This window comes from Octopus sinensis, linkage group LG7, assembly GCF_006345805.1.
Source record: "Octopus sinensis linkage group LG7, ASM634580v1, whole genome shotgun sequence".
Taxonomy (NCBI): domain Eukaryota; kingdom Metazoa; phylum Mollusca; class Cephalopoda; order Octopoda; family Octopodidae; genus Octopus; species Octopus sinensis.
The window spans coordinates 37,882,047-37,894,971 of record NC_043003.1 but is presented as its reverse complement, the minus strand read 5'-3'; the positions used below and the strand labels follow the sequence as shown (position 1 = coordinate 37,894,971).

Here is a 12,925-nt window from a genome sequence, read left to right as displayed (position 1 = left end):
CAAAATTTGAACCCTGAATGGAAACAAAGGAAAGTAAATGTTGTTAAAACACAATTCAGGGAAATTACTGGTAGTCTGTGTCAACAAAAAATCTTTTATTAGGGAAGAATATATTTCATGTTTGAATGCCATTGGGTAAATAATTTTTTTTCACATTTCAGCCTAGGCCTATCTTTAAAGAGAGAGAGAGAGAGAGAAGTATTTCATTTTTTTAACCCTTTATCTATTGGTGTATGATGTTGCCAATGACAGACAGACAGAAAAGAAAAGATGCCTCTCATAAATAGGCATAAATCCTGGTTGAACCATTTAATCAAATGCTCTACAGCATCTACAGACACAAATCTTTTCACAGTAGTAATTTAGGCACAAGACCAATAATTTTTAGGGTAGGGGTAACTATTTAATGACATCAACCCAGTATTTAACTGGTACTTAATATTATTGACCCTGTAAAGATGGCAGGCTAAGTTGACCTAAGAATATAAATGCTAGAAGAAATATTACATGGCATTTTTACTTACCAATGCTCTAACAATTCTGCCAATCCACCAGTGGTAATTATAAGGTCATAGAATATAATTATCCCTCCCCACCACTCAGCTCCCATTCTCCTTTTGCAATTTTGTGATCTTACCTTCTCCAATCTCTGGTCTACTTCACTATATACACCTTCCTATAACTTGAGTATATGGCCCCTGTCACCACTCCATCTAATCTTTACCATCTTTCTTTCCCTCTCTTCTCCGTCTGAGGTGGCCATGTTTCTCTTCTATTACAAAACACTTTTTCTTCCCCCCACCTCAGTCAGGGGGTCTTGTCTGCAAGTTACCCAGTAAACTCACTGCTGCTGGTGCCTTGTAAAAAGCACCCGGTACACTCTCTAAAGTGGTTGGCATTAGGAAGAGCATCCAGCCAGAGAAACCATGCCTAAACAGACAACAGAATTTGGTGCATTCTTCTGACTTAACATTTTCTGTCAACCCATGCCTATATGAAAAAACAGACGTTATAGGACGATGATGATGATCATCATCATTGTTTTAACATCTACTGTTTCAAGCTTGTATGGGTCAAATGGAATTCTTTGACACAAGTGTTCTACAGGCTGACACCCTACTTGTTGGCAGCCCACACCAATTTCCAAGTAAGGTAATATTTACTCTTGACTAGACGTTTTCATAGAACACTGGAAGCAACACTGTTTGTATGATGATGAAGCTTACTTACAACTACCGCATAATGACAAGAAAAAGGAATGGACACACACCTCCAGACAGGCTTCTTTCAGTTTGTATCAACAAAAATCTACTCATAAGGCTTTGGTTAACCTGCAGCTATAGTAGAAATCACTTGCATAAGGTGCTACACAGTGGGACTAAACCTGAAACCAGGTGGATGAAAAGCAAACTTCTCAGTCACACAGTCATAAAGTAAATAAGAATTTCAAAGCCCACATCACTTTTAATTAAAAAATGTTTTTTATTACCTTGATATCATAAAAAAAAAATTAATGCTTTTTAATTTTTTTATGACCGTCTGAGGCCTTTTTACGTTCGGGTGGTCCATTTTTTCTTGGAGAACTGTTTGACTTCACAGGATTTGACCGAGGTCTATCAAGTGTAAACTGTATGTAGTGTAAACAGATGAGAAACATTAAGAAATGACCACAACAGTAGACTGCAGTGAAGACAGCGAAGAGATCAGGTTTATCTTTAGGTGGCTCAACAACCAGGGAACCTATACTCAGAGCTAAACCACCTGATATAGACAAGAACATCTGAAAGAGTAAAAGAAATTTATGTTTACAAAAACAAAACAGAAAAAATGCACACAACAGATTGTCAACAATATCTAAGCTGAAAAGTTAATGTATAATAAAGAGCAAATATGTGTTGTTGTTCATGTTTAACACCAGGTCATTGTACATACTTATGATTAAAAGTATTCCATGAATGAAGTCAAAATATATCACTGCTTTTTTAAGATGGCAAGATAGGATGGGTTTTGAGAGAGATCTACTTGTAGGCTCATTAATTGGCAAGGTGTGTTTTACTGACATCACCATCATTAAACAGCCACTCTTCCATGGTTGCATGGGTCGGGTGTAATTTGTTGAAACATGCTCTTCCCATTTCCAAACAAGGTAATATTTCCCCATGACCAGACATGTTATTCATGGAAGACTGGAAATGAACAAATTAATGGTCATTGACAACCATGACACAGTATCAAAACAAGGCTACACACAAACGCACACACATGCATAAAATGAGCTTCTTTCAATTTCCACCTACTGAATTCGCTCACAAAGCTTTGTTCAGCTCAGAGCTATACTAGAAGACATTTGCTCAAATTGTCACACAATGACAAAGTGGCTTGAGAGAGAAAGACAAACAGAGAAGATAAGCAACACAGGGTGATGGTAGAGTGTACCAGACACAAACAGTAATAAACTAAAGAAAAGCTAATCAAAAGATATTAATAATGTTCACCATTAGCTCCTATTGAAATCAATAACAAATTACTATACCTTACTCCAAGACATTTTTATAACAGTAAAAAATTTTTCCACTTACCATGCTTCGAAGTAACCAGTTGAAGAGTGAATTACTTTTCTTCTTGGAGATTTGGTCTGGCATTACTTTGTTTAACATGAGTACAACAAGTGCAAACAATGCTTGACAACTAAAATACTGCAAGATGAGGCCATCTTTCACAAGCAATGGGAACATACTAAAAGAACAGAAAAGGAAAAGGCTTAGTTGTATATAAACTTCAAGAATAGGGTTCAACCAAAATAACTTACAAATTCTCTTTAGTGTCTCTAATAATATTCTCAAAATGATATCAAGAAAAAAACTGAGCTGCAGCTGGAATTATTTGTGTTGATTTTTAAAGCATGTCCATATGTGTGAACCATAAATTGTACCATTCATATAAATGTGTGTGTTATTGTTGTTGTTTAAACCCTTGCCGGCTCTGTGTATCATATGCAATGCTCAGGACATATTTCTTTAGTATCCATATATCAAATATAATATACATTGTTAATATTTTTCAGACGTGGGAGATATGAAAAGAGAGCTACATATTACTCAGAACATGAAATGAGGGCTAACTATAAAAATCAGAAAACAGACATTGATGTTTAAGACATCATCATCATCATCCTTTAATGTCCCTTTTCCATACTGACAAGAGTTGGACAGTTTGGCCAGAAAGTTTGGAAAGTCAGGGAGCTGCACTAGGTGCCAGTCTGATTTGGCTTGGTTTCTATGGCTTAATGCCAACCACTTTAGTGTGTGCTGAGTGCTTTTAACATGGCACCAGCACTTGGATGCAAAAGAAGTAAACTAACTTTTTTCTTTCTTCTTCCACTGTAATAACATGACATACATCCTATGTGTTAATGTGACCCACAATGGTTAAGAAGTTTAAGGTGCTACATTACTAACAGTATGGTCATATCTTACTATTATTACACTAGGGATTTTATATCACAAGGGTATAAAATAAGGCTCAGCCTATCTGGCTGTCAAACAAATACCCCCATTGTAATTGTGAAGTTTTCAAAGGGAAGTACATCCTGTCACTAACCTTCAACTGTTTCAAAGCAGGGTAATATATTTCCCTATGGCAAGATGTATTCTTCACAGAAGACTGGAAATGAACAGCACCACTTGTATGACAGTGATGCTCATTTACAACTATGATGTCAAGACAAGGGTACACACAAGCACAAAACATGTAAAGACACATACATATATGTAATTATACATATGTGACAGGCTTCTTTCAGTTTCCGTCAACCAATCTACTCACAAGGCTTTGGTTGACCCAGTACCATAATAAAAGATACTTATCTAAGATGCCATACAATAGGATTGAAACCAAGGCCATATGGTTGGGAAGCATGCAGCCACATCTGCACTTATCAATTCTTCTATTTGTTTCAGTCATTTGACTGCAGCCATGCTAGAGTACTGCATTGAAGGTTTCAGTTAAACAAATTGACCCCAGGACTTATTTTCAAGCCAAGTACTTTTTCTGTCAGTGTCTTTTACTGAACTGTTAAGTGATGGGGCAACAAACACACACACATATATATATATATGTATGTGTGTGTGTGTGTATACATATATATATATATATATACACATACATACATATGACAGGCTTCTTTCAGTTTCCATTTGCCAAATCCACTCACAAGGCTTTGTTTGGCCTGAGTCTGTAGTACAAGACATTTACCCAAGTGGGATTGAACCCAGAATCATGTGGTTGGGAATTATCTTCCCACACAGCCACACTTGTGCCTTTATTTATTTATTTATTCATTTATTTTTTTGTAACAGCATTCTTACTTCTTGTAACTATCTCAGATGTGTTTGAACATTATATTATTGAGATACCAAACTGATACTCTGGTAATATATTCCATTTCATCTTACCAAGACAATCCAAGACTGCAAGGTGGGACTGAATATAGTAGTTTGCTCTTTAAATAATTAACTGATAGTAATATTAAACATTTTATTTTTTTTATATTACTTACCTCAATGTTGATATGTGCAGGAACCAGAAGGAAAGGAATGGATAATTTGGTAGAAGCAAGCAGAAAGGGCTGAAAAAATGAAGAGGGGGAAAAATAAAATTTTACAATATATTCTTTTATTCTGTTACTTGTTTCAGTCATTTGACTGTGGCCATGCTGGAGCACTGCCTTTAGTCGAACAAATCAACCCCAGGACTTACTCTTTGTAAGCCTAGTACTTATTTTATTGGTCTCTTTTGCCAAACCACTAAGTTACGGGGACATAAACACACCAACATCAGTTGTCAAGTGATGGTGGTGGGACAAACACAGACACACAAACATATATATATATATATATACACAATGGGCTTCTTCCAGTTTCCGTCAACCAAATCCATTCACAAGGCTTTGGTTGGCCCAAGGCTATAGTAGAAGACGCTTGCCCAAGGTACCACACAGTGGGACTGAATCCGGAACCATGTGATTGGGAAGCAAGCGTTTTATCACACAGCCATGCCTGCACTTATATATATATCCATATATATATATATATAAAGTATATGCTTTTTAGGGGGTACTAGTGCTGGTGCCATGTAAAAGCACCCAGTACATTCCATTGAATGGTTGATATTAGGAAGGGCATCCAGCTGTAGAAACCTTAACCCTTTCGTTACTGTATTTATTTTGAGATGCTCTGAGTTTCTTTCAATTATTTTAAATATAACACAGAATTTAGTAAAATAACTTAGTTATCATTCATCTAGTGTTAGGAACATAAATTGTGACTAAGATCTGGTGGAAGATTTGAATTCAAAACTTATGAAAACAAGATATTTGTACTCAGAGCCAGAGCCGGTTACAGCCAGGTTGGTAATGAACGGGTTAACATAACAGACTAAGGAAACTGGTGTAGCCCCTGGCCTTGCCAGTTCCTGCCAAGCCATCCAACCCATGCCAGCATGGAAAACAGACGTTAAATATTAATGATGATGGAATCAATTGAACTGGTTATGTCACTCTTGTTCAATATGGGCCAAGTCGAAATCAATCAAACACACACATACAGCAAAAAATTATATAATGACAAATACTTACAGAGCAACTAAGAGGATAGATTTTTCATGAACTTGATATGAAAACAGGAAAAATATCAATGAAGAACTAGCCTGTTAAAAAAGAAAAAAATATGTAGTTTATCAAATGTTTTTTTTTTCTCTCACCCTCACTTTAAAAGCTTCAGCCTTCAAACAGTGTCTGTCTACCAAATTGGTCAACTCAAGGCTACAGTTGAAGACCTTTACCCAAAGAGTCAGGCAAGGTATCAAACCTAGAACCAAGTGGTTTCAAAAGAAGTTCTTAGTACAACTACATCTGAATATCACTGGACTTCATTTTTCTCAGTTGCGAAGAGAGATGAAAGGAATATCAGTCTCCAGCAGGTTTTGAACTCAGAAGAGAGAAGAATGAAATAAATAGAATAAGACATGCATGTTGTCTGTATGTTACTCTATGACTTCTGCTTTCCTAATATCTTCCTATAAGTATTGTAAACTTGAAGTGCTGTGTTCAGATCCTCACCTACACAGAGGTATAAGTAACAAGAACACCACCTAGGAGACTTATGCAAGATACACAATTTTCAAACAAAATCATCAAATAATGTTTTTAATAGCTGAAGGAGTAGTGATAGTCTCATTTCTTCAATATAACATTTCTTCTTTATTAGCAGCATCTTTATCCTCATTTTCTTCCAATTCCACAACAAGTCATACACTGAACATCAGAGAATCAGCTTTCATCAAGTTTATGCGAGATCTGCAGATTCAATAAATCTGATACTGCACCTGGTAAATGTCTCCATTCATCAGTACCATCAGATAATATCACTTTCTAATGTAGGGTTTTATTCAAAATGTTAGATTATTTTCCACTTCCTCAAGGTAAAACAATTTAATCTACTTTTATATATTTTATACTTCCTTACATCTTTTTTCTCCCCACCCACCAGCTTTTTCTCCTTTCATTCATTCTCACCATTCCCATTCTCTACACCAAAGTCAATCTCTGCTCTATCAGGAGCTCAACAAGGTGTTCTCCATAGATTATGACAACGAGTGTTCCAGTTGATCCAATCAATGGTACAGCCTGCTTGTGAGCACTCCACAGACATGTGTACCCTTAACATAGTTCTCAGGGAGATTCAGGTTGACACAGATTGTAACAAGGCTGGCCCTTTGAAATACAGGTACAGTTGACTTTTGCCTGCTGAGTGGACTGGAGCAACATGAAATAAAGAGTTTGATTACTGCTGAGAATCAAACTCATGACCTTGCAGTCCTTAGCCAAATACTCTCACTACAAAGCCACATATTTTCAGTGTTCTATCATTCAACTGTTTTAGAATAGGAAAAATAGTTTGGTGGAAACTTGTGAGACACAAAGACTATGAGGTTACAATGCGAAATGACTAACCACAGTCACTAGTTCAAATATTACCACTGGTTATAGCAGTGTGCCAATGGAGTGAGGCCACATGTCTTAGTCAACCCAACAACACAAACCATTTCTATTGCTTTTTTCACACTTAAGTTGTAGTTGTTTTCTAAGACCCAGGTCAAATGAGGGTGAAACTATCATCAAAGGCATTCTAACAATGATCATCCAGTCATTATCTTGAGTACACTGTACTTAGGATTACATTATCCAAAGGACACTTTGGATAATATAATCCTAGATACAATGTGCCTAAGATAATGATTGGATGGACATTGCTAGAATACTTTTAATTATAGTTTTCTAAGATGACAGTATAATTTGGAGGAGAATTAGTTGCCACTTCTACCAGGTGAAATTACTGTACAGAGGTGGTTTCATAGATTTCAAAATGTATAAAATTTCACAAAGAGCACTGAGTTGTAAAACCAATTTCTCCAAGATATGCAAATGTACAAAGTTGCAAAAACTTTTCTAAAAAGAAAAACAAGAAAGCAAATCGGGGGACAATTTATGTGAAACTTACCAGTGTCAATTTGAATCTGGACATAGCTGGTCGACTGAGCAGATTTAACCCACTTGGTAACAGACACACTGCTGTGACTGACAAGCTGGAAATATAATAATAATAATAATGATTTCAAATTTTGGCACAAGGCCAATGAATTTAGAGGAGGGATAAGTTGATTATATCAGTCCCAGTATTCAACTGGTAATTATTTTATCAACCCCAAAAGGATGAAAGCAAAGTTGACCTCAGAGTACGAAGACAGATGAAATACTGCTAAGCATTTTGCCTGGTGTGCTAATGATTCTGCTAGAGTGCTGCCTTCTACTATAAGCACAAAGCCTGAAATTTGTGGGGAGGATGATGTCAATTAAATTGACCCCAATACTCAACCGGTACTTAATTTATCAACCCTGAAAGGATGAATGACAGAATTTGAACTAAAGGTGAATGAAATGTCATTAAGCATTTTCCCCAGTGTGCTAATAGGCCTGTCAGTTCGCCACCTTAAAATAATATTAATAATAATTTCAAATTTTGGAACATGGTCAGAACATTTGCAGAAAGTTCCTTTCCAAGCAAACAACTAGCCAAGGACGGGAAATAGTCTGGTAGAGAGTACAGTTGCAGCACAAGACTACAGTGTATGATGCAGAAAGGCCCCTGATGGCAAGGCTCCTGATGTTCATAAGGAGAAAAAAAGTTATTAAATTAGTAAACAATATCTTACCATAGATAAATCAAAGATTTCTGAGGAAACATATCTTTTAACTTCACAAAAATGCTGATTGAACACCAGAAATTAGCAACTTTATCCTGTAAAAGATAAACAGAAGGTTTATAAACACATAAAAAAGGCAATTTGTCTTTAATATGAATTGCAAATTTCATTCTATTCTTTTAGATGTGCAGGACACGTCCCATACACAGAGCACAAAACAAACAGCCTTGTCAAGCAGCTAGTCAGCAAACATGCTGGCAAACAGGAACCGCTCCTTGTGCAGGTAAAAAGATGAAAGCTTGCTTGGTATGGTCACCACAACTCCCTGTCCAAAACCATCCTGCAGCACACAGTTGAAAGAGAGCAAATAAAGAGAAAGAGAAAATCTCAGTTTGACAACATCAACAACTGGATGGTTCACAACACTGTGACCCCGCTGTGCATGACAAAGAACAGAGACCAATAGTAACAGCCAAATGCAAAAGCATCTACAGTGGCATCATTTAAGGGAACTTGATGATGATGCTGTGCAGGACACAAACATGGCTGTAAGGTTAAGAAGTTCTCTTTGTAACAACAGGGTTTTAAAGTTCAACACCACTAAGCAACATCTTGGACAAGTATTTTCTATGAAAGCCACAAGTTGACAAAAACCATGTCAGTATAATTTAGTGAACAGAAACTGTCAGAGGACTTGCTCCTGTTTTGGGTGGCAGACTTAACCCTTTCGTTACTGTATTTATTTTGAGATGCTCTGTGTTTCTTCCAATTATTTTAAATATAACAAAGAATTTAGTAGAATAATATCGTTATCATTAAGCTAGTGTTAGGAACATAAATTGTGACTAAGATTTGGTGGAAGATTTGAATTCAAAACTTATGAAAACAAGACATTTATACTAATGAGCCAGAGCCGGTTTGGTAACAAAAAGGTTAATCTTTCATGCAATTTAAAATCAACAACTGGCTCTTGCTGCCTTTAGCAGGATCCACAATGTTGCAAGCAATCAACACAGATCCCTGGTCTGAGGAGAACTTCCTTTTTTTTTTCCACCCACCATTTATGAATGTATACACACAAATGTGATGGTGTGTACACACAATGTCTATTTTTGTGTCTGCAATCAAAACATGTTTCGACATTCAGCTGTTCATTGTGCAAACAACTAGGGAAATAAACACCTTACTTGGAAACAGGTTTGAGTCAGTGACAAGGACATCCCCTTTAAGATAACATGTCCTAAAGTCTTGTCTAACCTATACTAGCATGGAAAAAGTGGATGCAAAATTAATGAAGATGAAAAATTAATTAGATTCTCTAACTTTACTACAATTAAATACAACGGACAAATTGAACTATAAAATCTATTAAACTGAAGAATTAAAAAATAAAATTTCAATCAAACTGATTCTTACCTCGTACAGACCTCTTTCAAAAGGAAATAGTCTGTGCAAGACTTGAAAGATGCTACCTTTCTGTTTGAAAAACGGCAAGAAGCAGAGACAAAAAGTTCCAAGTACTGCTACAGTTAACCGGACCAACTTTAGAAACCTGGGAAGAGAATTGTAAAACATAAATAGACCTTATCATTCATTAATGATACAATATTGATGACATAAGTTCTGAATTTTATTTTGTACCAATATAAAATACACATACACTCAAGTACATTACAGTTAATCTCGTATTCCTCATTTTATTTCCTTCTTTCTCTTCCTTCCTCATGTTTCCTTTGTCTTTGATTCTTTCATTTTTTTTTTTTTGTATCTCTTATCTCTTTCTTCACTTACGACTACTTATTATACAAGGAATAAATCAGCCCCAGTACATGACTGCCACTTTAGTTTATTGACCCCACCCCCAGAAGGATGAAAGGCAAAGTTGATCTCAACAGGATTTGAGCTCAGAATACAAAAAGTCAGAACAAATACAAGACTTGTTCTAAAGATCCTGCCAATCCATCACCCTAATAATATTAATAATAATAATCCTTTCTACTATAGGCACAAGGCTTGAAGTTTTGGGAGAGGGGACTAGTCGATTACATCAACTCCAGTGTTTCACTGGTACTTAATTTATCAACCCCAAAAGGATGAAAAGCAAAGTCAAGCTCGGCAGAATTTGAACTCAGAACATAAAGACAGGCAAAATGCCGCTAAGTATTTCATCTGGCATGCTAATGATTCTGCCAGCTCACCCCTTAATAATCATCATCATCATCATCATTTAGCGTCCGTTTTCCATGCTAGCATGGGTTGGACGGTTCAACTGGGGTCTGGGGAGCCCGAAGGCTGCACCAGGCCAGTCAGATCTGGCAGTGTTTCTACAGATGGATGCCCTTCCTAACGCCAACCACTCCGAGAGTGTAGTGGGTGATTTTATGTGCCACCGACACAGGTGCCAGACGAGGCTGGCGAACGGCCACGCTCGGATGGTGTTTTTATGTGCCACCGACACAGGTGCCAGACGAGGCTGGCAGACGGCCACGCTCGATGGTGTTTTTATGTGCCACCGACACAGGTGCCAGATGAGGCTGGCGGACGGCCACGATCGGATGGTGTTTGTTACGTCCCCAAAGCACGGAGGCCAGTCTATGCGGTACTGGCTACGGCCACGTTCGGATGATTTTCTTGTGTGCCACCGGCACTGGTACCACAAAGATACAAATTCCATTGATGTTCATCTATTTATGATAATAATAATAATAATAATAATAATTTCTAGCTTTGGATGGAACCACAAACTTTGGGAAGCAAATAGTTAACAGATGTTGAAATTAATACGGGAGGAATTCAGAATAAAAAGCAAAAAAAAAAAAAAAAAAAAAAAAAAAAAATCACAATTCTCTCTAATTTCGGCACAAGGTCAGCAATTTTTAAGGACTGGAAGTTGATTATATCAACTCCAGTATTTAACTTTGCTTTTCATCCTTTCATGGTTGATAAAATAAAGTTGACATTGATAGGATTTGAACACAGTATGTAACAAAATGGAAGAAATGTTGCTAAACATTTTCTTGATCTGCTAACAACCCTACAAGCTTGTCACTTTGCCAAGATATAACAATAACTGTAAATATAATTAAGCTCAGCATTATTTCCCCTTATCAAACAAAATATATCAAATATAAAATACAATTTTACCTGTTTTCTTTTTTGCTGGAAATGCATTTGCCAAGTAAGTAGCAGAAGAATGGCCAGGAATGGTAAAGTTCCATTTGTTTATAGCAAAGAGCCAAAATAAAAGCAACAGCTCCAAGAACGTCTTTATCTTGTGCCAAAGCCAAAATACCCCACAGGGCCAGTCCAAGACTGACACAGTTGTACATGGATAATGTTAAGGCAGATATAAATAAAGAAATAAAAGAACATAAAATAATATCGTAATGATGGTGATGGCATACAGTAAGATGGGCAATTTTAAAAATATCTTCTCTTAAAGAATTTTCATATATTGAAATTCAAAGAGATGAAAAGACAACACCAAGACTAAGGGATATTTCTCAATTTCAGAGATAGAAAGATAAAATGAAAGAGATGGATAGAAAAGATGGAAGGAAGAAGAAAATGTGATACATTGGTGACAATATATTTTCTGGCTTTCAGTAATATCTAATTGTTTGTGGTGAGGTGAATCTAAGACTTATTGAGTGAGAACTCTGACTTAAATTACTAAGAAAGAGAGAGAGAGAGAGAGTGGTACATGAAAATTGTGATCTTTATACTTAGATGATCCATAAACGTATACAGGTACAATAGTCACTGTTTGGACACTGATGGTCCAAAATCTTTTATAATCTGCACTAATTTATGAGCAGGAATTTCAAATTCCCACTGCAGCCAAAATAGTTTGCTGGACCTCCCAATTTGTTGTTGGCATCCTTGTCTCGGGTACTGTCAGCTGGAGCCAGCTGAGCCCAGGACTCGTGTCAGGCAGGGTCGTCACTCCCCGAAGTAGTGAAGAAAATCGCTACCCACTACCTATTATCATAATCATCATCATTTAATGTCCATTTTCCATGCTGGCATCAGTTGGATGGCTTGACAGAAGACTGCACCAAGCTTCACTGTCTGTCTCTGCATGGTTTTTACAGGTGGATGCCATTCCTAAAACCAACCACCTTACAGAGTGGACTGAATGCTTTTTACCTGGTATGAGCACTGGCAAGGCATTTTGACATGGTTTTTACAGCTGGATGCCCTTCCAAACACCAACCACTTTGCAGTGTGAACTGCTAGGATCACCAAGCAACTTGCAAGACAAAGATCCTTTGAGAGGTGTGGCATTGGAGGAGGTGGCTTTATGCCAGGTGATGAGAGGTTAGAGTGTGACAGAGGGACAGAAACAGGTGCCTTGCTGTATAGGAGATACATAGTTACCTAGTCAGAGAAAGGCAAAGAGAGTGGGAGAGAGAGATCAAGAATGAGTACAGATACAGGTGTGTTGCTATAGGGGAGATACATGGTTACCCAGCATGGTTACTCAGTCAGAAGAAGAGAGAGAGAGAGAGTGATCAAGAATGAGAGAGAGTAGAAGAGAGTGAGAAGGTGAGAGTGCAAGAGAGAGCAGGAGAGAGATGGTGAAGTGTCAGGGCATACCCTCAAGGTATGGGAATCAGAATATGAATGGGATGATAGAGTATTGCCAAGGGTGCATGAGTAG

At 37.1% G+C, this 12,925-nt stretch overlaps 1 protein-coding gene across 1 annotated transcript in view; it reads right to left on the bottom strand.

Moving 5' to 3' along the window:
- Positions 1–1,458: 1,458 nt before the first annotated feature.
- LOC115214276 (dolichyl pyrophosphate Man9GlcNAc2 alpha-1,3-glucosyltransferase) overlaps positions 1,459–12,925 on the bottom strand; it is a 35,555-nt gene continuing 24,088 nt past the window's right edge. The window contains exons 7-14 of the mRNA XM_029783421.2: positions 11,407–11,589; positions 9,679–9,814; positions 8,272–8,357; positions 7,560–7,644; positions 5,636–5,706; positions 4,559–4,627; positions 2,580–2,736; positions 1,459–1,780 (exon numbers count right to left, since the gene is read on the bottom strand). Coding sequence (XP_029639281.1) covers positions 1,511–1,780; positions 2,580–2,736; positions 4,559–4,627; positions 5,636–5,706; positions 7,560–7,644; positions 8,272–8,357; positions 9,679–9,814; positions 11,407–11,589 — 1,057 coding nt within the window. The 3' untranslated portion in view covers positions 1,459–1,510. The remainder of the gene's footprint in view (positions 1,781–2,579; positions 2,737–4,558; positions 4,628–5,635; positions 5,707–7,559; positions 7,645–8,271; positions 8,358–9,678; positions 9,815–11,406; positions 11,590–12,925) is intronic.